Genomic DNA, 25,265 nt, shown 5'->3' with positions numbered 1-25,265 from the left:
CAAGAGAGACAGCCTCGGACAGATGTGGCCTCAATCTCAAAATGACAGTGAGAATTCAGAATCAGATGGTCAGAAGTAACTAGAGATGGACAGAATGAGAACTATGATGGAGGAATCCCCAGCTCTGAACTCGCGGTCCTCAACACCACCCAATCCCATGGGCCTCAGGACCTCCACAGCCCCATGGGCCTCAGGGTCCCCCAATCCATGGGCCTCAGGGTCCCCCAATCCCATGGTCCCCAGGACCTCCACAGCCCCATGGGCCTCAGGATCCCCCAATCCCATGGGCCTCAGGGCCCCCAGCACCACGCTGTTCTGCTGCATCCAAGCTGATGTCTCAGCCATCAAGCCACAGCAAGCCCAGCTGAGTTTGCGAGGGTTAACCATATTCCAGGACACAGCCGGCACTCAGTAAACGCTAACTGCCTGAGAGCAATAAGTGAGGGAGTGAATGAACAAACAAAGGAAGAAACAATGGAGTCACCCTCTGACAGGGCCTCACACAGAGTCAATAATTAATGTCAGCCCACCCACCATCTCCACCCTCAGGTACGTACCTTTATTCCCAGCAGCCAGCCTGAGATCTATGAACTGCTGGCACACCACATCTCATTTATCAGGCTGGGAAGAGAACAGCATCATGGAGACGGAAGCTGGTGATGTCTGTGGTGAGAGGAGGTAGCACGGGATGTCGGGGGGTCGTGTACCATGGGGCCATGAATTTAGCCAGGGCCAAGGCCCTGAAGCAGCCACCAGCCATTTGGGGCAGGACAGATGCATCAACTGATGAAGAGACCCAGCTTGTGGCTGGCAAACAAAGCCACACTCTTGCTCTCAACTCTCCCATCATCATCTGAACGTGAGTTATGTGCCTCCAGGCACCAACGGTACCATACAGCACATCCAAACTTCTCTCTAAAATCTAGCCATTTTTTTAAAAAGACACTCAGTCCCACAGAAAGAATTCGTGAACATGATCTGAGCAGTCTGGACAGAAAGCAGATAAGTGGGAGAGGCGACTCTTTTCTCAGCAGGAGTCTGATGGATGCTCAACATTTTTATAAGAACAAAACTCTCATTTAAATATCAGACAAGAGATTACACATTGCTAGTGGGTCTGTATAGTGACTGGAATCCATTCTGAGAGAAAGACAAAGGAAATAATTCTTGGCATTTTACAGTGTGGACTTCAAGGAACCCCACAACACACTCTCTCCAAAATGAATATTCTTTTGTGCTACCGAAATAGTGAAGTAACAATTTTGTATTCCCAACTCTTGTCAGGGAGCCCTCATGGATTCCTAGCAGGCACTGACCATCAACTTTCTATAATATGACAACTTAAAACATGGCTACTTTCCAAGAAAATAACAGTGGGCTAGATTCTCAAGCCTGTAAAATAAGTGTCAACTGCCCTCCTCTGAAAGTTCATGGAATACACTGCAAAGCAAAACTCCCAGAAAGAAGATAATGGTGTCCCTGGAAAAAAAAAAATTAACGAAACCCTGGGAAAATATGCATGCACCTCCCTCTCTTCTTGTAAAGAACCAACTTCTCAAATGTTTCCACTTAGCTGTGGAATTGTCCCTCCTCTAGTGAAGGCTTACAGTAGGGAGGCTCCAGAGGCAAAGACCTTGACCAAGGTCACACAGCCGTCCCTCAGCTCCTTCCAAAGCCCTTATCACATGAAGATAGAGGAAGCCTTGGTTCCTGTCCTTGGAAGAGCTCAGATTTTAGTGAGGAGAGATACAAACAACATATACACGACCCAACCCCAGAGTGTATCAGAAGACCAAGGACGCGCTAACTGGGCGTCAGAAGGGCAATGTGAGCCTGTGATTGTCAGACTCCCTCCCAGAGGACATGCACTTGGGTGGGAAGAGCTTGGGGGCCCCACAGACCCACCTCCTTCCCAGGAGCTCTATCTCAGGGAGGCGGGCTGGCATGGCAGAAAAGCCTTCTGGATTCAGCTCCCAGAAAGGCTGAACAATAAAGTGAAAAGAAAAGTAATGACAAGACACCTAGTATGTACATGCATGCTAAGCTGCTTCAGCCATGTCTGACTCTTTGCAACCCTACGTACTGTAGCCTACCAGGCTTCTCTGTCCATGGGATTCTCCAGGCAAGAATACTGGAGTGGGTTGCCATGCCCTCCTCCAGAGAATCTTCCCAACCCAGGAATCAAAGATATATCTCTTACATCTCCTACACTGGCAGGAGGGCTCTTTACCACCAGCACCACCAGGAAGTCCAGTGTGTACACGACATTACATTTACCCCAACAACCCAGGGAGGTCCTTTATACCAACCCCCCGAGTTCAGCAGCACTGCAGAGGAGCAAGGTGTCTGTCCCAGGGTCACACAGAAAGGCAGGACCCAGGTCACAGTGTTCACTGCAGAGCCCACTCCCTTTTTACCCTGGCCCCAGAGTAAATAGGCAAGACTGTGCCATTTCCAGCAGCATCAAAAGACACAGAGAAGCTGATATACTAAAAGTGCACAGGCCTGACAACAGACAGAATGCATGAGAAACAACCAGTGAGGCCAAATGGAAGGAAGGAGGGAAACGCAGGGGTCAAGGGAGAGCAGACAAGATCACTGTTGGCCAAAAGTCTTCGTCAGCTCCAGCCCGTTAATCCAACTTATCTTGGCAGTGAAACCTGAGAGCTGAGCCTGTCTGGACCCCACTAGAACATTATTGGTTGCAGAGCTGAGTTCAGCCCCAACAGGTTCTAGCTGGACACTGGCCAAGATTCCTGGTCACAAAGCCTCCCAGAGCCAAGGTCAGTGTGACAGCAGCTCCAATGCACGTAATCCCATCAACACATGGCAGATCACAGGGCACAGTGCCAGGCCCTGACCCTGGTGCCTTTGTGAAGACCTCACTGGGTAAGGGCCGCACTCACGTCCACCCACTGCTGCCCGCAGGTTTTCTCTCAGGGGAGAAAACCTGGCCCTTCGGGGCACAACAAGCAGTCTAGGTAGAGGGGCTATGTCCCAGCCAGGCCTGCACATACCTCCCTGTGGGCTACACACAAAATCAGCGACCGGCGGATCCCCAGCAGGCCAGAGCTCAGAGGCTGCTTCTTCCACCTTCTGAAAGCAGCAGCTCTAACAAGAATCCAGCCCAGCAGCTGGGAGCTCATGCAAGCACAGCCATCACTCTGCAAGGCTGTAAGGGTCATCACTGTGATAATTGTGAAGTCACAGCAGAAATATGGGAAATGCTTAGGATAAGATATAGGTTTGGGAAAACCATCAGCATAAAAAGTCTATACATATACACACCACACGTCTAACACTGTGGGCTAAGTCGCTTCAGTTGTGTCCAACTCTTGTGACCCCATGAACTGTAGCCTGCCAGGCTCCTCTGTCCACGGGATTCTTCAGGCAAGAATACTGGAGGGGGTTGCCCATATCCTCCTCCAGGGGATCTTCCCCACCCAGGGATCAAACCCGTGTCTCTTCTGTCTCCTGCATTAGCAGCTGGGTTCTTTACCACTAGCGCCACTTGGGCAGCCCAAACCTTGAACTCTTACAAAAACCAAGCCGGGAAGAGGAAGATGATCACGTATTTGTAAGTGTGAGAATGGGGGAACTTTTATAAATGTTTAAACATCATTTAAGTCATGATAGTTTTTCTAACAAGAAACATGTTCCATAAAAGTGCATTATGCTCTTACAGATGACCTATAGTTTGGACTTTTTTGCATTTAAATGGGGGCAGGAAGGAGCAAAGAGCAAAAGAAGTCACTATCTTATTGCCTGTCACCCATCTCACCCAAAGTCTTCATCAGCCTGGCCAGCCCTCAACCCAAAGACTTTCCTATTTGTTATGCTAAGAACCACCTTCCTCAGGCTGTGCACAGCTGCCCCGCCCCTCCACAAGCCAGCAGGGCAGATCAGGAGTCACGCAGGTGGGCGCCCTGGGGTCCGGTAGGCCCAGCCCCACACCCCTAAAAGCTGGGTGCACACTCGCTTCTCCTGCAGATCAAGGCCCATAGTCCCCCTATGTGACCTTCACTCCTGCCCCCCAATCACGTTGGCCCACCCCTCATCCTGGGCCACAGGATCTGCAGGGCTAAAATATCTTCAGGCTCCACAGTTCTCTGACCACTTAGCCCAGTAAGCTGTCCCTCCTCTGTGGTTGCACCCATGCACATTTCCTGTGTGCAGACTGAGCTCCCTGCCCAAGCCCCCATGACCCCAAGGTGGCCAGCACTCATGACACCTGCCACCCCCATTACCGTGGAAGGCTAAGACTTTGACACAAGGTTCCTAGTTTCTGGAGCTGAAAGCTGGTGTCCTCTTATTCCTTTGCCTTCCTCAATCCCTTCCCTCTTCTGGAAACACATAAGGCAGTTCCTGCCCAAGCCCTCTGCCCTCACTGACCCTCCAGCCGATGGATCCTTCCCCAAGCACCCAGGATTCACTGACTCTGATACATCCTTCAGCCCATCATCTCCCTCCAAAGAAACCCCACCAGACCACCCTGTAGAAAGCCCAGCACCCAGGGCCTGAACCCGGCCTGAGCCAGGAAGCCTCCGTAATAGGGGACAAAATAAGGATGAACCACCTCCTTTGAAGCCCAACCAACTCTGCAAATGCCCACACTGGAAACGATGCCAGCAATTCTGGTCCAACATGTTCCAGCACTGGGGGTAGGGCCTGCTAGTTGGCATTCCTGACTTGAGATGGTGAACACATTCTTAAAGGGTAAAAATTAACCAGCGTCCACCAGCATCCGGCCCTGCAGGCTCCATGTACTGATCAGAAGAGTTGCCTCCCAAAGGCACAGCCACCTTCATCGCCATTCCACCAAGGCTAAGCCAGAGCAGGGCCCAGGTCTGTGTTGTTCCTGAGGAAACCTGGAGTAATTGCACTCATACATCATAGGTTCTGGCATGCGGGTCCCAGACTGAACCATTTATCCAAATTAAAACCATTCTCCAGAAACAAAATCAGACCCTTTTAATTGAAAAATAAAACCAAGCAACCCTAAAGCCTCCTCTTTTTTTTTCCTTAATGAAAGACATTCTTCCTGCTTTCTCATTCCATTAATCACTGAGTTTATACAATCTGTCAAAATAGCTTGGTAAAAAGTCTTCTCTTCCTTTTCCTGCAGGCCTGGTTTTTCCCAGCAGGCGCCAACCCGGCCAGGAGTTCAGGCACGCCGGGTGAGCACCAAGAAGATTCAGCCAGCACGCTGTTTTTCAACTGCAATTTGACCTTATATTTCAAGGGACTTCCAAAAGCTTGTGTTCACTTCTAGTTATACACCCCAGAGAAGTGAGAGCAGGGACCCAAACACATACCTACACACCCATGTTCAGGGAAGAGTTACTCGAAATAGCCAAAAGGTGAAAGTAACGCAAGTGTCTACCCAAGGGAAACTGGATAAGGTGGTCTTTACGTGCAATGAAATATCATTCCAGAAGAAAATCCTGGTACATCCTACAACATGGATGAAACCTGAAGACATTAAGTAAAGTGAAATAAGCCAGTCACAAAACACCAATATTGTATGATTCCACTTCCATAAGGCACCTAGGGCAGTAAAATTCATAGAAATGGAAAGCTGATGGGTTGTGGGAGGAGAAAAGAGGAGTTAGTGCTTACTGGGGATGGAGCTGGTTTTGCAAAATGAGAACAGCTCTGCATATGATGATTTCACAATATGAAAGTACCAGTGCCACTAATGGACACTTGAAAATGATTATGTTATGTGCATTTTACCACAATCAAAAATAGTTTATGTTCTTTGACCTTAGAAGTCCTTCCAAGAACATGACTGGCCAGGATCTTGCCCAATCTCCATGCAAGAATGCACACAAGGCTGCAAGTGACCAGAGGACAAATAAATGGTCATCACGTACATACTGGGTTCTGTACTGTACTGTATGAATGAATTCACTTGTGTGAATGCAAAGTTAGTCACAAGTGGGGAAGTGCTTACACTGCCGCACTGATGCTAACATGTATGATCTCAAGTTGGTAAACCTGAAAAACAGAACACACACAGCATACAAGAGGGTGAAAACACTTCTCCATGGGTGGCACTATTAGGCTACTTTTCCTGCATTTTTAACATTTCTCCGTTTTTTCCAAGTCTACAAAAAATATATTACGCAAAAACTACTTTGTAGAAAAAGAGTCAAAAATTAATTTAGGAAACCAAGGCACATCCATTACCTGGGAACCCCCTCCCACCCCTGAGCAACATGGATGACAAATGTCCCCTCCCCTCCTAGTGCAGGACAAGAGAAAACATGCACCTAGCCAGCTGAGAGCCAGTCCTGCCTCACTCAGCCACCAGTGGACACAAGCAGAGGTGTGTCCCCTGTAATCCACCCCCAGCCACTTCAGATCTTTCCAGAGAAGACAAACTGGAAACACACCTGGCCAAGATTTAAAGGAGACTCCCACATCCCCCACCACCTCCTCCAGTTATAACAAAGGATTGCCCCCGACAGGGATCAGATAGGGACTCCAAGAATGCAGAAGTGATGTTTCAGCAGGAGCCCTGGGGGGGGGGAGTGACAATTCGGCAGAATGAGAGTAAGCGATGGCCCAAGAGCCAGCAAGCAGGAGGGACGCCCTGGGCCACACAGGAGACCCAGCAGTCAAACCAAACAGCACCCAGGAGGAGCGCTGGTGTGAGCCCCTCAGAGCGCAGTGACGTCTCCAGGCTGCAGGTGGGGAACCAAGAGGGCAGCCTCAGGACAAAGGGTGCCTTTTACCCCAGATCTGTGGCTGCCAGAGCCCGGCTCTCTCCTCCCAGCACGCTGCCTTCACCGTACCTTTGATGTGCGTCCAAAATCACCAGTGGTGAGGGGTGAGCACTCAGGAAACCTCTGAGAAAGGTGATGGATTACGAGCGGAGGAGAGTCAATGGAGCCCTTTTGTTCCCGCAGCCAGCGTCGCAGCCCAGTCGTCGGGGAGGAATGTGTACAGAACGCAGACGCCCCAGCTAATGGCCCAGCCTGGCCCTGGGGCGACATGCATGGCCAGATGAAGGCTGCTCCCCCACGCCCCGGGAGGCTCCACGACGAGTGAGATGCAACACAGAGCAGCTGTGGGCCAGAGTCAGGAGGGAAGCGGATGCCTGAATCCTCCGGGGTGAAAAGCCCGGCTCCTGGGTTCCCAGGCCGCAGCCGCCTCTCCCTGGAAGAAGAGCGGAGCAGGCAAAGCCTTTGCCTCTGCCCCTCTCCAGAGCCTTAGCCATCTTCCACCGGGGCGCCTATCTCATGAGTGTGTCTTTAAAACTTTGGGGTTTGTTGTTTATTACCAGTTTTGGAAAAGCTACACTCAAGAGGTACCAGATCACACTGTGATGCTGCCACCCACTGGGACACAGTAAAAAGAGATGAGACCCTTCCCACCTGAGCTGAGACTCAGCCCACGAGTGCAAGCTGGTCGGGAGTAGCACCGTCTGGAATGAGAATTCCCACAGATGTCCCCTCAATCTCAGAACAGAGATTCTGAGTACAAGGTGTACTAAGTGCGATCAACTCCCCCAAGGAGAAGAGGACGAGGAAGGCAGGCAGTTGGCCACATGCCACAGTCACAGCCCAGGGAGGAAGGAAGAGGGACGAAGGCTGTGTCCAAGGAAGCAGCTGTGGCTGGAACCCAGGCCAGCTGTGGACACTGGGCACCCGGGAGCTCCGGAGCTTCCGCCAGGCACTCGAGGCAGGTCGAGAACCAGAGATCCCTGGGATCCACTTTGGGACCCTGCCCAACACCACACCAACCCCTCCTTGCACAGGCTCAGGCCCCTGTGACCAAGGGAACACTCGCCTTCTGTGGGTGAGGGCCAGGCACAGGCTCTGTCCCCAGACAGACCTAAGTTCCAACCAGCCCCATGACACAGGGTGACTTAAACTCACTGAGTCGCAGTGTACATCCCGGAAAAAAAAGATAAAAATATTTTCCTGCAACGTTGGGTGATGATCTATCTGATCGTGGAAAGTAAACGCCCCCAGGTGCATGGATGACAACACCATCAGAAGAAGGCATTAATCTTGCAAGGTTACTAGGCTGGGATGGGGGAGGGGGGCGGCAGAACAGGAGGAGCAAAGCCCTCTCTCTGAGTTGGTGTCTCTGGGGAGCTCCCCCTTGGCACAATCAGGAAGTGCTCCACAAGAGGGAATTTTCCTTAAACATACATTTTTCAGTAATTTAGCCCATTTGGGACCAAACATTAATACCAGAGCATTGCCTTCCTTTTTTAAAAAGTAACATAACTCTTTAAATGTCTAGGGGTCATTCTGATGACTATCTTCCCCTCAATGGCACCGTAGGGCATTCTGACGTATGGCATTCTGATGGCTCCCAACAGTGGCCCCAGGCGGCGGTCATCCTCACTGGCTCCTCCCTCCTACCTGGCAGAGGAGCCCCCAGCGAGGGTCTGGGGCAGCAGGTGGGAGACATTCGGCCTCCCTGCACGAGGGACAGGCGCACAGTGGGGACCCCGAGTGCACGCGGAGCAGGACAGAGAGGTGTCCCTGCAGGAGGGCCTAGTTCATGGATCTGGCAAGACACCTGGCTGACACACGCCAAAATGAAGGTGGCGGGGGGTGGGGGCGGGTGCTCACCAAACACATTCCTGAAATTCAGAATGCAATAGGAAGCTCCAGAAACCTGGAGATTCTAGTTTGCTGCTTTTATGGGAAAAGGACAGACATGAAAGAGACAAGTGTTCCCACGCTCAGTCCACTTATAACTACAGAGTGGCAAATCTGCCTGGTCTAAGGACTCAACATACTAGAAGATCCAAAACATCTTCTGAGCCTAAGAGAAGATAACTCACATTCAGCAGCATTTTGACCGATTTTTAACATCTAGGTGTTTTAAAAAGCAGTGAGGCAGCATGGAGAATACATCCCCGCAGTCAGACAGCCAGGGTTTGAATATTAGCTCCACGTGGACATCCCTGGGAAGATCCGGTCACATCACACTGTCTCACACCTGCCTCTGCTTAGCCTTGAGGGTTAACAGAAGTAACTCTTTCCATAGCTAGAGCAGCGCTCAGAACCTGGACAATAATGAAGACATGAAGATTCTAAAAACATTTGCCAACAGCCAGGAACAGGTAGCTATTCTGAGTTGACAAAATGCCTATGGAACAAACCAACTGGCCAGACCTCTTGTTATGGATCAACAGAGACAACTGCAAAGGATTCCAGGGGAACAGGGCCAGCCCTAGGTCACTGATGATCCCCCTAACTTACCGGGTCTCACAGGAAAGAGCCTAGGGTTCGGGGTCTGCATACCTTCGGAACCCCACTGCTCTCCAGCTTCCGCTGCCAGCAGACCCTTCAAACCCAGCCTCAAAACAGTCCTTTCTAGGACAAAGCAGAACCAGGTAAGGAAGCCTCTCTACTCCGGGAGCTGTGGGTGCACTGGGTGGTTGAGATACAAGGTAACTTTCTACCAGCTGGAGGCTGTTTCTCTAGCAGGAACACCCTGTACCTGGCCTCCATAAGAGTCTGAGGGTGTGAGTGGAGGGGTCAGGGCAGGATGTGGTTGGGAGACAAAAGGTTGTCCTCTAGCATGGTGGGTTTATGCCAGGCAATGGCACCCCACTCCAGTACTCTTGCCTGGAAAATCCCATCGACTGAGCGACTTCACTTTCACTTTTCACTTTCACGCATTGGGCTCAGAAGAAGCAACCCACTCCAGTGTTCTTGCCTGGAGAATCCCAGGGACGGGGGAGGCTGGTGGGCTGCCGTCTGTGGGGTCGCACAGAGTCGGACACGACTGAAGCGACTTAGCAGCAGCAGCAGAAGACCCTAGAGAAGGATTACTGCAGGCACAGAGAGCCAGAGGACTGGCTTTGATCTGGTCCCTAAACATTCTGCCCTTTAACAAACATACTCATCTGTAAAATAGGCTTGAGCCTTGCGTACAAGCAGCTATTGCCACATGGTAGGTCAGAAATCTTTCCCCTCTCAGTCTTTCCCCTCTCTGTTCTTGCCTTGTGCCTTCTTCCCAGGCCATTTTTAATCCCATCAATAATACCTCCTGCAGCCCAGGAACAGACTTTGACCTGGTGACATTTAGCTCCCAGGGTCACCTTTGCAAAAAAAAAAAAATAGCTCCATTTAAAACCAAGAGGTGCCAAAGCCACTTTTTTTAAAAAAATCCAAGTCAATTTGCATCCAGGAGTGCTCCCGGAGGCTACTCCTTTTTCTATCATCTCCAGGGTTTGTAAAGAAATAATTCATCTGCTGCTGCTGCTGATAACTGTGACACCTCGGCTGAGAAATTTGCTGTCAGGACACGCAACCACTTGACAGACAAGCAGCAGCAAATTCAGGGCCCTGGAATTTCACTGTCCTGGACAAACCATGGGCTTCACCCCCACGTTGATTGAGCAACAACTTGGGCAAGATATTTAGCATTTCTTTGCCTCACAGTTTGCACATCTGTAAGATGGAGCAATTATCCCAGCTCCCTCCAAAGGCTGTTATTTGAGCAAATGCAATGCATGTATGCAAAGCATTTAGCACAAGCAAATATGTAGGATTTACTATGACCATGTTGTTACTTTGCCTCTGGGGTCACTATTACTTTGTAAAATTACGAAGATTACTATTACTTTGTCTTTGAGGTCAGGGTCTGGCCTTCTGCCAGTTCCCACAGTCCGCTCCCTGTGCTCAGAGTTCCCCTCACTCCCTGCAGACTGGCCAATCCCCCTCTCTCCTCCAGCTGCAGCCTCCCTCGCCCCTCCAGGCCTCTGCACAGAAATGCCTTTCTTAATACTTGGTGATTGATTTGCAAATATAACCTCCCAGGCCCTAAAGAGGGTAAGAATCACAAGGACATAAACATCTCTTTCAAAAGCACTTCAAAAAAAAATAGTATCCACTGACCACATATACCAAAATGCCAAGATGGTTAGTTCTGAAGGGCTAAGTAATATGGATGCAATGATAATTTTCAATCAAATTTTCAGTATATTTAGAGTCCTCCATGATCATGGCTTCACGTTACAGAGAGAGACAATTGGGGGAGGGGGAACTGCCAGCAGATCAAAGCGTGTGAAGGACAGGGACACCCTAGGGGTCTGGGGGTGCTTCTAAGTGGGCAGTGACCTCCTTCAATAGTGGTCTCCGCAGGCCCCACATCCCATAGGCTTTTATTTTTTTAACCAGCGCTGTCTCAAGAATTGGAGTGGAGCTCTTCAGCCCCTTCCCGCCACACAGATTTTCAAATCAGTTCAAGCAAACGACCCCGGCTCATTTATCAGACCCCGACGGCGCCCACCGAGTCCCAGACCCTCCCTCTTCCTGCCTGTCAGCTACAGCGCCGGCGTGCCAGCAGGCACGTGCCACAGGTGGCCTCGGCCACGCACGCCCCCGGCCTGGTTCCCGCTCCTTCAGAAGTTAGGAAGGAAGCACCAAGGGACACCCCGCTTCCAGCCCAACACAGGGAAATGGAAAGAGAGACGCACCGGAAAGCCTGCTTGCAACGAGCGGGAGAAGAGTCCTGAGCCTTCCCATTGCAGCTCCAAGCTCGGCTCTCCGCTGCGGAGTGTCGGGACGCGTCCTAGAGAGCGAAGTTCACCCGGGCGCCGCCGCAACAGTGCCGCTCTGGCCCGCGGGCCCCCGATCGAGCTGGCCTGCTCCCTGGCTTCATCCGCCCGCCCCAGCGCTGTCCCCTCGCCCCAGTCCCCAAACCGCGTCCGGGACCCTGGCCGAGCCCGCCCGCGCTCTCGCCGCGTTCACCCGCCTCCGTCCCTAAGTCCTGCTCCCTGGTACCCCGGATCCCGGCCGAGCTCTCGGTCCCCGCTCGCCCCAGCTCAGGTCCCCATGCGCACGGAACTCCGTTTGCCCGCGCGCCCCCATGCCCCTGGAGCGGACGCTGGCGCCAGCTCGAAACAAAGAGGTTGGCGGTGCGCCCCCCGCTCCAGTACCTGGACGAGCGGCGGCGCGGTCGGTCCCGCGGGGCGATGGCCGCAGCAGGCAGGGCTCCGAACAGCGCGAGCAGCGCGCGGGCGGGCCCGTCCTCCTGGCTCGCGGCCGCGCTCGCCGCAGGGCCCCCTCGAGGCGGCACGGGCAATCGCCGCCGCCGCGCCCTGGCCGGCGGGTCACCTGGCCTCATCGCCCCAACAATGCGGCGCGTTCCAGGCGCGCCCCGGGCCCCGTGCGCCTCTGGGACCTCCCTAAGTTGGCCAGGTGGAACCGGGAATTATTAGACCCTTTGAGCAGCCCAGATTCAAAGTGTTCAGGGGGCTGGTGGGTCCCGGATGGGCAAACGATTTCCTGATTCCTGCACAACTAGTTCATTTTTTTCGTTCATTCATTCATTCGGCACTATAAGTATTGTGTGTAAGAACGCAAAATCTCGCTGCCTGCCTGTAACTCACAGAAGTAAGCTACCGGGAGTAATGCAGACATAAAGCAAAAAGGCAGTGACAGAGAAAACCCAAGATGCTTTGGAAGCCCTGGAAAGTTCGACCAGTGGAGGGAAGGAGTGGGGAAAGATTTTAGAAATCACCTCTTCTTAAAATGGGGAGAAGAAAATGGCACCCTACTCCAGTATTCTTGCCTAGAGAATCCCGTGGACAGAAGAGCCTGGTGAGCTGCTGTCCATAGGATCGCACAGAGTCGGACACAACTGAAGCAACTTAGCATGCATACATGCATTAGAGAAGGAAATGGCAACCCACTCCAGTATTCTTGCCTGGAGAATCCCAGGGACAGAGGAGCATGGTGGGCTGCCGTCTATGGGGTTGCACAGAGTCGGACATGACTGAGCGACCTAGCAGCAGCAGCTTAAAATGAAAGGGGAGAAATGATCAGGCCAGGAGTGGACAAGAAGGGTGCAGACAGAGGATCCAGAGGAGGAAACACAGATAGATGCCAACACCCCCAGACAGAGACAGCCCCTCATCACTCCCTTGGCCTTAGCTTCCCTATTGGTGAAATGTGGGGAGTGGACTGCATTCTCTTGAAGACCCCTTGTAAGACATATGCCCATGTGCAGAATTAGAAGTGCTATTCCCCCTGTACAAAAGAATAGTTTCATCAGCACTTTATCTCGTGAACACACAAAGCCCCTGACACAAAGAAGACTTTCTAGGAAGGTACTCCACTCTACATCCTGCAGAAGCTACTTAAGATTATATCTGTCACTCCAACCAAATGTTCTTGGACTCCCACCTGGAAAAGTGGGCATATCTCAGAGTGCAATTACCAGGAACTGTCTGTGATTCAGGAATGAAGCACCTTAATCTACCCCGGCCTTTTGGGTTCAGCTCTGCCCATCCTGCCCATGCACAGAGCAGAAAAACGCAGCTTGTCAGGACCAGTGGAGAGACTCAGCAAGAAAATCATCCCTGAATGGACTTCTTTCAAAGTCGCCAGCTGGGACTTCCCTGGTGGCCCAGTGATTAGGAATCCGCCTGCCAGGGCCTCTCTCCCATAGAGCTGTAAAAGTGAAACTGTTAGTAGTTCCGGTTGTGACTCTGAGATCCTGTGGACTGTAGCCTGCCAGGCTCCTCTGCCCATAGAATTCTCCAGACAAGAATACTGGAGTGGGTAGGCATTTCCTTCTCCAGGAGACCTTCCCCACCCAGGGACTGAACCCAGGTCTCCTGTGTTGCAGGCGGATTCTTTATCATCTGGGCCACCAGGGAAGCATAGAGCTGCAGGAGGTCCCTTTTCTCCTCAGCCAGGACTGGAGGTCAAAATCAGCCCTTGAGGGTCCTTGTTGTTGGGGCCACCATGAGCTGGGAAGCTGTGTTTTCCTACCCCAGACATTGGTAGAATAGAAAAAAAAGAAGAATCTGCCTGCCAAGCACAGGCTCCACCCTTGGTCCAAAAAGATCCCATACACCATGGCTCAACTAAGCCTGTACACCACAAGTACTGAGCCCGCACTCTAGAGCCCGAAAGCTACTGAAGCCCGTGCACTTGGAACCCATGCTCCACAACAAGAGAAGTCACCGCAGTGAGATGCCTGCACGGTGCTACTAGAGAGTAGCCACCACCCATCACAACTAGAAGAAGACCCAGCACAGCCAAAAATAAATAAGGTAGCCAGTCATCAAAAATTCTGTGGCCCTGGATCCAAAGTAAGCTTGTCCAGGGAGGAGACACAGCAGACCTCTTGTTTTATCCCTGAGGACCAAGGCCAGATCTGCTCAAATTCTACTCCCATCATTCACCATCTCTTCAGAAGGATTTGACCAATTCCTAGAGAGGTAAGAATGCCTTCCTCAGTGATCAATGCAAAGAAATAGAAAAAAACAACAGAATGGGAAAGACTAGAGATCTCTTCAAGAAAATTAGAGATACCAAAGGGACATTTCATGCAAAGATGGGCACAATAAAGGACAGAAATGGTATGGACCTAACAGAAGCAGAAGATATTAAGAAGAGGTGGCAAGAATACATGGAAGAACTATAGAAAAAAGATCTTCATAACTCAGATGATCACGATAGTGTGATCACTCACCTAGAGCCAGACATCCTGGAATGAGAACTCAAGTGGGCCTTAGGAAACATCACTATGAACAAAGCTAGTGGAGGTGATGGAATTCCAGTTAAGCTATTTCAAATCCTGAAAGATGATGCTGTGAAAGTGCTGCACTCAATATGCCAGCAAATTTGGAAAACTCAGCAGTGGCCACAAGACTGTAGAAGATCGGTCTTCTTTCCAATCCCAAAGAAACACAATGCCAAAGAGTGCTCAAACTACCACACAATTGCACTCATCTCACACGCTAGCAAAGTAATGCTCAAAATTCTCCAAGGCAGGCTTCAACAGTACGTGAACTATGAACTTCCAGATGTTCAAGCTGGATTTAGAAAAGGCAGAGGAACCAGAGATCAAATTGCCAACATCTGTTGGATCATCGAGAAAGCAAGAGTTCCAGAAAAACATCTACTTCTGCTTTATTGACTATGCCAAAGCCTTTGACTGTGTGGATCACAACAAACTGTGGAAAATTCTTCAAGAGATGGGAATACCAGACCACCTGACCTGCCTCCTGAGAAATCTGTATGCAGGTCAAGAAGCAACAGTTAGAACTAGACATGGAACAGACTGGTTCCAAATCTGGAAAGGAGTACGTCAAGGCTGTATATTGTCACCCTGCTTATTTAACTTACATGCATAGTACATCAAGAGAATTGCTGGGCTGGATGAAGCACAAGCTGGAATCAAGATTGCCGGGAGAAATATCAATAACCTCAGAGATGCAGATGTCACCACCCTTATGGCAGAAAGTGAAGAAGAACCAAAGAGCCTCTTAATGAAAGTGAAAGAGGAAAGTGAAAAAGTTGGCTTAAAACTTAACATTCAGAAAACTAAGATCATGGCATCCGGTCCCATCACTTCATGGGAAATAGATGGGGCAACAATGGAAACAGTGACAGACTTTATTTTCTTGGGCTCTAAAATCACTGCAGATGGTGATTGCAGCCATGAAATAAAAAGACACTTGCTCCTTGGAAGAAAAGTTATGACCAACCTAGACAGCATTGTAAAAAGCAGAAATATTACTTTGCCAACAAAGGTCTATCTAGTCAAAGCTATGATTTTTCTAGTAGTCATATATGGATGTGAGAGTTGGACTATAAAGAAAGCTGAGTGCCAAAGAATTGATGCATTTGAACTGTGGTGTTGGAGAAGACTCTTGAGAGTCCCTTGAACAGCAAGGATATCCAACTGGTCCATCCTAAAAGAAATCAGTCCTGAATATTCATTGGAAGGACCAGTGCTGAAACTGAAGCTCCAATACTTTGGCCACCTGATGCAAAGAACTGACTCATTGGAAAAGACCCTGATGCTGGGAAGGATTGAAGTCAGGAGGAAAAGGGGACAACAGAGGTTGAGATGGTTGGATGGCATCACCAACTCAATGGATGTGAGTTTGAGTAAGCCCTGGTAGTTGGCGATGGACAGGGAAGCCTGGTGTGCTGCAGTCCATGCATTCGCAAAGAGTCAGACACGACTGAGCAACTAAACTGAACTGAACTACACTGCTCTGATTTCTCAAGAAGTCAAAATCACTGGACTCTCATTCCCAGCTGAGCAGGGCATTCATTCCCTGAGGCAAAAGCTTCCTGAGCCCTGAGCCCCAGGCCCGGGAAACAGAGCAGGCATTTTTCCTACCCTCTAGGACACCTCAGCCCAAGAGGTAACAGGATGAAACAGGAGGTGTAGAGGGAAAGAGCCTCAGGGGAGGTGGGGAGGTCACAGCCAGCTGACCCCTAAATGAGAAAGAGGCAGGTAATATTACTATCTGTATCCTTTTACTGATAGGCTAAACTCATGGGTAACTTGCCCGAGGTCACTCTCGGGTCAACTACAGAATATGATAAGGATCCAGGACGATCAAGCCAACAAGCTACCCTAATTTTGTTTTTGCAAATACTCTGCTCATCCATCTAGCTCAAATGTACTGAGCTGTGTCTTTGCTTAAATGTCTCTCCCACTAGGATCCCTGGGGTGGGGGGCAGAGGGTGATGGTGGTGATGAGAGCCAACAAGTCTATCTTGCATCTTTGCATCACAAAATCTAGCACATCAAGGCCATACTAGCTGAATGACTACATGAATTTGGTGTTGCAATACGAGGTATTGAGGTATCATGAGGTATTGCAATATCCGGTATCCACTTGTAGGAGCTGGGCTGGTAAGTTTGCCCAAGATTTCCACAGCTAGGGCTTCCCTGATGGTCTAGTGGTTAAGAAACTGTCTACCAACACAGGTGACATGGATTCGATCCCTGGTTCGGGAAGATCTCACATGCGAAGGAGCAACTAAGCCTGTGCACCGCAGTGAAGACACAACTGGCCCCCATTGTCCACAGCTAGAGAAAGCCTGTGCACAGCAATGAAGACCCAGCACAGCCAAAAATAAATAAATAAATAAAGGCTTAGGAAAAAAATAAATTCCACATCTAAGAAGCTGGGATTCACCTGTGTTTCTGGGACCATGGTGACTTAGACACCCATTCATGCAGTGTCTGTCCTCACACCTACAGTGTCTTTGGAAGGTAGAAGACACCCTGGACCTAGTATCCCCTTATATTCTCTGCTAACCCATGCATCTGGCTCCTGGATTCACTGAAGTACAGACTCCACACCTGGCCCAGAGACTCCTAAGGGGTGGCCCATGCCCCATGAGGCTGTCCTGAGTCTAGGGACTCTGAACTTCACAGACTGACCTTTTGAATCCCCAAGAATTTAAACAAAAACAAGGCATGTAGCAATTATCTAAAAGGGAGTGCACATTTTTTCCCATCCTTACCCATCCAAAAATATCTCAAATCTGAAAACAAAAGTCTCAAACCAATTTAGAGGAGGGAAAAGCAGGCATATGCCAAGAGTGGCAGTTCTCTTCCCAGCACTCCACGGGTGGGGGCCGGCCAGGAAGCACTGATACCTCTGTCCCCTCAACCCCTCTGCAGCTTCAACTCTGGTTTCTCTAGGCCAGGAGTTCTGAAAGAACTTTTTAGAAACTTGTCATTGCCATAAAGATGGTCTTGGCCATGGCAAAAGTCTGATACATTCTTGTCCTTAGATCAAAGGTAATACATGAGCAATGACGTGGATTTTTTTTTTTTAATTCCTTTGTCCTGAAAGTTGATACTATCCAAAGAGACCCTGAAAGGGGCAGTGGGAAACATTATACAAGATATAGTTGCCTGGCTCCACAGTGCTGTGAGGAATGGGTAGAGCAGGAGTGGGAGCACGTGCCTCAAGCACGTGTCCCTCTAGACCCCCCGGGACCATCACCCTCTCCTCCCTTTCCTTCTCCCCCTCAACACACTGTCCTTACCCACAATTCAATGCATTGCTTTTTCTATACCCCAGAACCTTTTGCAAGTATATGGAACCTTGGTACTCTCTCCCTGAAAACGCACAGACACACCAGCTTCTGCAAGGTGGGCTCCAGGAACCCACTGTCTGGACACAAATTAACTCTCTGTGCTGCTGGCCCCACCCAGTCCCGGGGAAGTGGGATCCTAGATGGTCACGATCAGGGATCAGGATTGGGGATCATGCCCTGGGAAGTGACAGGAGGGCAGGTGACATGGAAGCGTGGTGCCTGACCCACCCCAGGGAGTGCTGGGAATTTACTGGGGCCACAAGGGTCAGGCTTGGTTGTGAGCCACTCCCAAAGCAGGGGCGACCTCAGACAAGGCCAGCCTTTGCAGCTTCGGATATCCCCAAAGGAGGCTGATGGCTGAGTGTTGCTTCCCGTGGCCAGGTCAACCAATGTTCACTGGGGAGGAATCTGAGTCACTACTGCAGGGCCAACTACACTCCCTTGGGATGCTCTTTGCCCCAGAGCTGTACCCAGCACTGGAACCACCCCAGGAAGAACTGACTGATCTCTGGGCTCTCTCTCCATATTGAGAACAGAAGGACTGCCTATCCTCTTTGTGTCCCAGGAGCAGCCTGCTGATCAAACCCTACTGGGCTCCATCCTGAGGGTACTGGGGGTGCCTTCCCTTCCCCAGTGACAAGCAGACCTCACTGGGAAAAGCAGAGGTCCTGTGCGCTCCTTCCTATTGGTTCCCTGGAGTGGCACTTAGAGTAGCAGCCCAGGAAACCCACAGCAAAGAACATCAGGACAAATGTGATAACAGCAGAGAGGAAAGATAGACTGTCCTAAGCAGACGTGATCAGGATATGAAAATCTGGTGCAAGTCAATGCCCCAATCGTGGGGTTTTCTGTCTCTACAGCCAAGCTCACTCTTAACAGAATCAGAATACACAGATCCATCTGCATGCTCTTCTCAAGATGTCTGGAGCAAAGAGGAGATAACAGTCCCCTCAAGGAGGAGCGAGTAGACTTGTCCTCCCCTCCTCATTGTTATCTTTGACCACCAGCACCTCCGCCTCCCCCAGTCTTCACCCTACACATCTGGTCAGCTGGGGACCCTTAACCAGGAAGTCATTCCCCCCAACTGAAGCAGAGCCCTTGTGACCCTTGGCACTCCCTCCTGCCTTTTAGCTGGACTGACTGCTAGTTCCTTGTGCTCAGGGACTCCATCTCGCAGCTCTGCATCCCTATCAGATGTAGGGGGACATGGCTGGTTCTAAGACTGGGGTAGGAAGCCTACGAGGTGAGCTGCAGAACAGAGAACAAAATGTGAGCTCAGAGAACAAAAGGATCAAGGCCACCCATCGAAGGAATACAGCAGAGGGATCAACTCGAAATGGTTCCCAGTGACCAAACCTGAGCAATTTGAGCAAAAAAATAAATAAACACTCTAGCTTTGGGCTGTAATTTAAAATGTAAAATTAAATGCCCACGATTCCATTACTGATTGAATGAATAAATGGGGAGAAAAGGCAAAACTCCCTTACAGAAGAATTCCAAATAATTTTTGTAGATAGCTCCAACACATGCAACGGGTACCACCCCTAGAGTGTGGGTCGTGCTTAGCACTTCCTTCCAAAGAGTCAAGTGGGAAGGAGTAACACTACAGTGGAGAAACTTGACAGACGTGACCTCCGCCAGGTGATCAAGGTCACCGGTGATGAGTCACGTTGAGAGTGTGTGCGCTTGACCTGATGGGGTGAGAATGACACCCCAAGGTCTTTCTCCCAATAACCAAGAATCCCCGCCTGACTGTGAGTGAGCATCAGACACATCTCGACCTGACCTCCTCAAAACTCTCCAGGTCAACAAGAACAGGAAGTTTGAAAAACTGTCACAGCAAGGAAGCCTGAGGGAACACGATGATTAAATGTCACAGGGTGTTCTGGATAGGATCCTGGCACAGAGAAAGGATAGTACAGAACATTCAGAGGTGTGGCCTCCGGATAAGCTGCTGATCGAGTTAAGAATAATGCCCCCAGTACCGGTTCTTTAGCTGTGACCATGTGGCATGCTGACGTAAGATGTTAAGGGCTGGAAAAACTGGGGTGAGGGGACCAAATGGAACTCTGTACAGTCCTTGCAACTTTTCTGTAAATCTAAAGCAATTCCCAAATAAAATGTCTATTTTTTAAAAAAATGCCACTGAAGCTATAGGAAGAAAATGGCTTCTTTACAGATGGCAGCAGAACTGTACTTCCCCGACTGCAAATATCCTAGTGGAAAGCTGTCACAATGGATGGTGTCTTAGAATAACCCATGCATGCTAAGTCATCGTGTCCAACTCTTGCAGTCCTAGACTGTAGTTCACCAGGCTCCTCTGTCATGGGATTTTTCCAGGCAAGAATACTGGTGTGGGTTGCCATTTCCTTCTCCAGGGGCTCTTTCTGATACAGGGATCGAATCCGAGTCTCATGTCTCCTGCATTGGCAGGCGGGTTCTTTACCACTAGCGCCACCCGGGAAGCCCAAGAGTAACCCAAGTGCCCCCAAATTTCCTATGAACCTCGGCTACAAAGAAATGTGCTTACCTGGCCTGGCGAACTAGTCCAAACTGGAATTCATGGAAGTGTTAAGCTAGTTCCCTCAGTTTCCCTTTCATCCTCTTATTTCACCACTTCTTAAAAGTTTTTATTTTTTTTTTAGTGAAATTCTACATTTATTTAAAGAGAAATGAAATTTCCTGGATAAAGCATTTGTGTAATAATATTACTTCTAAATCTATGACTCAGAAACAAATGGATGAATAGATACATCTATACATTTAAGCATTAATAATAATTTTTGTTCAGAACACATGTTGTGAAAAAAGACATAATTCAGTCAACTGCTAAAACTTACATATCACGATTACTTAAGATAATATGGATATTTAATTAAAATTTAGAATATAACAATATCTGACTTTTCTCCTGTGGACATAAAAAGAAAAATACAATAATCCATTTTACTCATTATATGTTACAAAATTAGACAATGAAGTTATAAGCAGTGTTTTATAACAATGATAGCAATTTAATTTTAAACAAATGTATTCACATCCTCTTCCTTTATCCTGTGTATGTATCTAAATGGTAAACCCTACTAGATTGCTGAAATCAGTAATAATCCAATTCTATGATGCTTAAATTTTTTTTTTTTTCATGTTCAGCACCTAATTCAAAAATACTGTGGAATGGAGTTCCCTGGCAGTCCAGTGGTTAAGAATTTGCCTTGCAATGCAGGGGACAATCCCTGGTCCAGGAAGATCCCACCTGCCACGGGGCAACTAAGCCCATGTGCCACAACTACTGAAGCCCCCATGCCCTAGAGCCTGTGCTCTGCAACAAGAGAAGCCACGGGAGTGAGAAGCCCATGCACAGCAACCAGAGAGCAGCCTCCACTTACTGCAACTAGAGAAGGCCTGGGGACAGCAATGAAAACCCAGCACAGCCAAAAATAAAATAAATAAGTAAATTTTTAAAAAATACCATGGGATGAGCAGTGCACAGTTCACAATTATGTGAAGGTAAGTCATGACCCCTGCAAAGTGCCATCTTCAGGTGCCTCCAAAAGACCCAGGGTTTCCCCCAACAGAACCTGTAAGAAGGGAGCTCGTGGTCCATCTCTGGGCTGCCCACCTGTGCTCTCAGGTCCCAGCAGGCTCCAGGGACCACCTCAACAGAGCGCAGGACAGCTGAGAACTGATCTTGTGCCCAGCCCCCTCCAGGCCTGCTGAGGTCAGCTCCCCAACCATGACTGATCAACCATGAGCCAGACTGCGCTTGGACCTCCTGGCCTGGTACGCAGTGCTCAGCAACCTGCCCAGGGTCCAATAAGCCACAGGGACAGCAATATTTCCCCACCAAAGAATAGAAGAATAAAGGTATTGTAGGGCAGGGGCCCGGGTGGTGGACACGGAGACGCTATTCCTATAGACCCACAGACATATTCCCATATCCCGTGTCAGACCCACCTGCAGGGCCTGAGACAGATCACGTCCTCAGGGCAGGACAGCGTTCCCCTGCCCTGCTTGTGGCCAGGAAAGGCCAGGCAAAGCTTGTTGGTGTAACCGAGCATACCCTGTATTGCCTTCCCAGGACTGGCCCTTCCCCATATCTTCAGCTGAAGCTTCTCTCTAAAGTACCTAGATAACAGCATCTGATGCACATATCCTGTGTTGTTTTACTGATGTGAACCCTCTCCCCATCCACCACCACCAAATGGATGATGTTAATTACTTGATGACCATGAGCTCATAGCCCCAAGCCTCTTGGAGCCTAAGACTTGATCATGTTAAACCCTGTGACACCACCCTGTACCTCACCATCACCAATCAGAGTGTTGTGCACTAGCTGATCATGTATCTTTCAACAACCCTCTCTCATCTGGCTTTTAAAAATGCTTAGCCAAAAGTCTTGGGGAGTTTGGGATTTTTTAGAGCATGAGCCACGCGTCTTCTTGTAGGGTCCTACAATAAACCTTTCTCTGCTCCAAATTCCAGTGTTTCAGTTTGTGTGTTCTCACTCTGCATTAGGCATACAGATTCAAGCTAACATTTGGAAGTTGGTCTGCAGTCCCAGGCCTGGTACTTCAGAGGGGAGTTAGAACAGAGGAATGAGCCTACCAAGACTGAAGATGAAAGGGAAATGGGATCTCTGCAGGTTGCACAGAGTCCCAGGCACTGCCAAAACCACCAGTGACATGGACATGAGCACGTGGAGGAGAGCTTCGGGGCACAGGGGAAAGGCCACGTGAGGGGCAGCTAGCAGGAGTTGCTCCACAAGGAGCCCCATGAGGCATCTCTTTCTGCAGATCACAGGCATCTTCAGTCACATTCTACTTGTGACTGAGGAATCAGAGGCTGTAATGGGCAGAATTGTGCCCCCATAAAACTGATGTGTTAAAGTCCTAACTCCTCTTATCTCAATGTGACTGTATGTGGAGATGGGGCCTGTAAAGGGGTGATTAAGGTAAAATGGGGGCTTCCCTCATAGCTTAGTCAGTAAAGAATCTGCCTGCAATGTAGGAGACCCAGGTTCGATTCCTGGGTTGGGAAGATCCCCTGGAGAAGGCAATGGCAACCCACTCCAGTATTCTTGCCTGGAGAATCCCATGGACTGAGGAGCCTTGCAGGCTACAGTCTATGGGGTCAAAAGAGTTGGACACGACTTAGCGACTAAACCACCACCAAGGTAAAATGAAGTCATAAGAGGGGACTAATCTCTTCTTATGAGAAGAAGGTTATTGGGACATAGACATGCACAGTGGAAAGACCATACAGTGTAAAGACCATATGAGGAAACAGGAAGAAGATGGCCATTGATATGCCAAGGAGAGAGGCCTCAGGGGAAGCTGACCCTGCAGATGCCTTCATTTTAGACTTTCAGCCTACAGGACTATAAAGAAATAAACTATTAATAAACTTAACTAAAGTTCCCAATCTCTGGTACTTTGTTATTGCAGCCCAGAGAAATATAGTGGCCCCAACTGTTGGCTTAAAACATGTCATGGAAATCATTCTCTGATTCATTCATCTGTTCATTCATGTATTCAATGAAGGGTCATCAGGCACCCACTATGTATCAGGCACAGGGCCATTAGATGACGTCAGATGCTTCACTTAACGTCTAGCCAACAGAACTTTCCCGAGCTCACATGCAAGCCAAAGCTGTGCTGTATGCTGAACATGCTGAACTCATGGTGTGTTTGTTGAGCAAACCTTTACCCTCATCCTGTGGCAGCCCAGGCTTCTGGGATCACCCCAGTGAGAGACCAGGGCCTGAGTTAGGTGACGTACCATGGGCCAAGTTGGGTGATCTGAGGATCCCAGAATTTTCCAGCTGGAAGAGTTCCTTGCCTCTGTCCCACATGCCATGATATCCCTTTTACTGTCCCTGACAGGCTCACTGAGTTCAGCTTAAAGTCCTCCAAGAATGCAGACCACTCAGTTTCACAAAAATAAGGTTGTCAGAGGAAGAGCTCTGGCATGTAGGGAGACCTTTCCAGAGATTCCCCAGAGTTTGTAGGGCATGGGAGGGGTGGGGGTGCACTGGGATGGCTCCCTAGAGGAACTAGGAGTGTACCAAGGTGAAGACTCCTGGAGACCGCAGGCCCCAAACAGAGACCTTGGTGTGGTTAAGGGTGGCCTTCAGGAGCCTGGGCATAGGCATTGGCCTTGAGGGGACAGCACAGGGACAGAAGTGAGAGCCAGCTGGAGGATATGAGATCCAGAGCAGGGAGGGGTAAACGGGGGGATGATAAGCTTCAGTTCAGTTCAGTTCAGTTGCTCAGTCATGTCCAACTCTGCAACCCCATGAATCGCAGCATGCCAGGCCTCCCTGTCCATCACCAACTCCCGAAGTCTATTCAAACTCATGTCCATTGAGTTGGTGATGCCAACCAGCCATCTCATCCTCTGTTGTCCCCTTCTCCTCCTGTCCCCAATCCCTCCCAGTATCAGGGTCTTTTCCAATGAGTCAACTCTTCGCATCAGGTGGCCAAAGTATTGGAGTTTCAGCTTCAGCATCAGTCCTTCCAATGAACACCCAGGACTGATCTCCTCTAGGATGGACTGGTTGGATCTCCTTGCAGTCAAGGGACTCTCAAGGGTCTTCTCCAACTTCAGGGGAATTTGACTGAGATCACGGAGCTGTACCATCGACACCTCTGTAAGCCTTAGTTTTCCAATCTGTAAAATGGGGCTGTTAAAATTGAAATACAGCCTACATAAGGACAGCTGAGACTGTGTTTCTGCAGGCCTCACACAGGCTTTGACACTGATCATGCCCCCTGATAGCCGCAAGGCTGTGACTGTGTGGAAAGCTTGTTGGCTTGGGTGGATGTGGAGGTTGGGTGGGACGTGGAGGTTGACTGGGGTGGGGCTGAGGGCCAGGTACCTTGAGAGACCTAGTCTGATAACCTCACCTGGTCCCATGGGGTGCAGGGCTGTGGGGAAGGGCTGGGGAGGGCTAGTCCCTTCTCTTGTTCCCATTTCCAGAGGGCATGATAGAAATAAATACCACAATAGACAGACCATCGGCCTGGAGCTCTGTGGTTTTTGTTTTGCTTTTTCTTTGCCTTTAAACAACTATGAATTGCAGAAGAAGTTGCTCAGATATTTTATGTTTGCTCAGCAGTTTTCCGCTGAGAACCCTGAAGCACTCTGCAGACATGTGATGGGCCGGGACTCCCATGTAGAGAAAATCAAGTCGGGCTGGCACCTGTCACTCTGCCTGACAAGGCCCCTCCTGCCCCTTTTAGACTTTGTGCAGACTTCTTGATTCCAGAAAATGCCAGCAGGTCCACTGGTCACTGTGGGATCTGCCCAGCATCCCCAGTGTCACAACCCAGTGTCGCCAACGTGCGTCAGCTCCTGCCCTAGGCCTGCACCACCTCCCCATTCAGCACATCCGGAGATGACCTCCATCCCCACAATACC

General features: G+C 49.7%; 1 protein-coding gene and 1 non-coding gene across 5 annotated transcripts in view; one reads left to right on the top strand and one right to left on the bottom strand.

Annotated features, from left to right (window-relative positions):
• The window catches only part of TNS3 (tensin 3), a 219,242-nt gene extending 207,173 nt beyond the window's left edge, over positions 1 to 12,069 (bottom strand). The window contains exon 1 of one of the 4 annotated variants that reach the window (XM_065939891.1): positions 11,918 to 12,069. Coding sequence is in view for 1 of the 4 variants with exons in the window: in XM_065939884.1 (XP_065795956.1) it covers positions 11,763 to 11,849 (87 nt within the window). In the remaining 3 variants the exon portion in view is untranslated. Of the gene's footprint in view, positions 1 to 11,455; positions 11,599 to 11,762; positions 11,877 to 11,917 lie in introns of those variants that run through there. The other 3 variants (XM_065939887.1, XM_065939884.1, XM_065939890.1) reach the window with 3 other exon arrangements.
• Positions 12,070 to 13,630: 1,561 nt separating this feature from the next.
• On the top strand, positions 13,631 to 13,768 carry LOC136171304 (small Cajal body-specific RNA 20). Its single transcript, XR_010663843.1, has one exon. It is a non-coding gene; the product is annotated as a small Cajal body-specific RNA 20 (non-coding RNA).
• The last annotated feature ends 11,497 nt before the right edge of the window (positions 13,769 to 25,265 follow it).

Source organism: Muntiacus reevesi, chromosome 6 (genome assembly GCF_963930625.1).
Source record: "Muntiacus reevesi chromosome 6, mMunRee1.1, whole genome shotgun sequence".
In the NCBI taxonomy this organism is placed as follows: Eukaryota; Metazoa; Chordata; class Mammalia; order Artiodactyla; family Cervidae; genus Muntiacus; species Muntiacus reevesi.
This window is presented reverse-complemented; position numbering and strand designations above follow the sequence as displayed.